The sequence below is a fragment of the Propithecus coquereli genome, unplaced genomic scaffold, assembly GCF_000956105.1.
Source record: "Propithecus coquereli isolate 6110/MARCELLA unplaced genomic scaffold, Pcoq_1.0 Scaffold193, whole genome shotgun sequence".
NCBI classification, from domain to species: domain Eukaryota; kingdom Metazoa; phylum Chordata; class Mammalia; order Primates; family Indriidae; genus Propithecus; species Propithecus coquereli.
Genome location: NW_012144190.1, coordinates 195,016 through 196,055, shown reverse-complemented (window position 1 = coordinate 196,055; position 1,040 = coordinate 195,016). Strand labels below are relative to the sequence as shown.

Sequence of the window (1,040 nt, the reverse complement as noted above, 5' to 3'; positions counted from 1 at the left end):
CTTATTTACCTTGGAGATCACTTTAACATTTATGATGGACAACTCCACTTCCTGAAGAAGTAATCTAATCTGATCTAGAGGAGCCACACACTTGTCATGTACGCTCAGCTTATCTGTCCAGCTGGTAGCAGCTTGCCCTATTCAAGTCAGGGTACACATAAACTGCTAGGAGGGTTTATGTTTACAGAGGTAAACCGTGGACAGACCAGACTAGAACTCACCCTCGATACTGGTAACTGCAGAAACCATGGAAGCCGTGGTGAGCCCGTTACAATGTTCTGTCAGACTTTAGTCTGATATTCGTATAGGTGTCATAGAAAAAACAGATCCCTAATTTTGGGTCTGTATTCTTAAAAACAAAACAATACAAAAACAAAAACAAAAACAAAAAAAACAAAACAGAAAACTTCCTGCTTTGAATGTCCTGAAACAGATTTTGGGATACTTTATGTTCTGATTCTCTAGGCTGAAGGCGTATGATTGTAATTGGAAAATCCAGAAGCTGTTGAAGGAAGTAAAAGAAATCAATCCCAGACTGACAATTGAATGTAACGTGGCCAGGACAACTGGAGTGTCATGCTGTTGATTACGTTTCCTGAGCACCCTGGGCCTGTTCTCTCTGTGAATTACACGTCTGAAGGGGGAGAACGTGCTCTCTCTGTGAGACGTCTTGTTTGTGAAAATCGACTGTAAATCACTACATGAGGTGTCAACGTGGAGGATTTAACACTGGTGTTTCTCTGAGGTCTAGAGGGGGTTCTGCACAAGTCACGTCCCATTTCATAGCACGTGTTGTCTCTCACAAGGATAATAAAGAGTTAAAGCATTTTCGGAGTGGCCTTTATTAACATGCTGGAGAGCAAATGGGGTAAACTTCATACTTTGTATCTAGTGCCTGAACTCAACCAGGCAGTGATACCACAAAGGACCTAATTTATCCTTCTTTTTTTTTTTTTGAAACACAGTCTGACTCTGTTGCCTAGTCTAGAATGCTGTGGCGTCAGCCTAGCTCACAGCAACCTCACACTCCCGGGCTCCAG

General features: G+C 42.3%; 1 protein-coding gene across 1 annotated transcript in view; it reads left to right on the top strand.

The window, feature by feature from the left end:
- Positions 1 to 586, top strand: part of NLRP7 (NLR family, pyrin domain containing 7) — a 52,474-nt gene extending 51,888 nt beyond the window's left edge. The window contains exon 9 of the mRNA XM_012642990.1: positions 466 to 586. Coding sequence (XP_012498444.1) covers positions 466 to 586 — 121 coding nt within the window. The remainder of the gene's footprint in view (positions 1 to 465) is intronic.
- Positions 587 to 1,040: the final 454 nt, after the last annotated feature.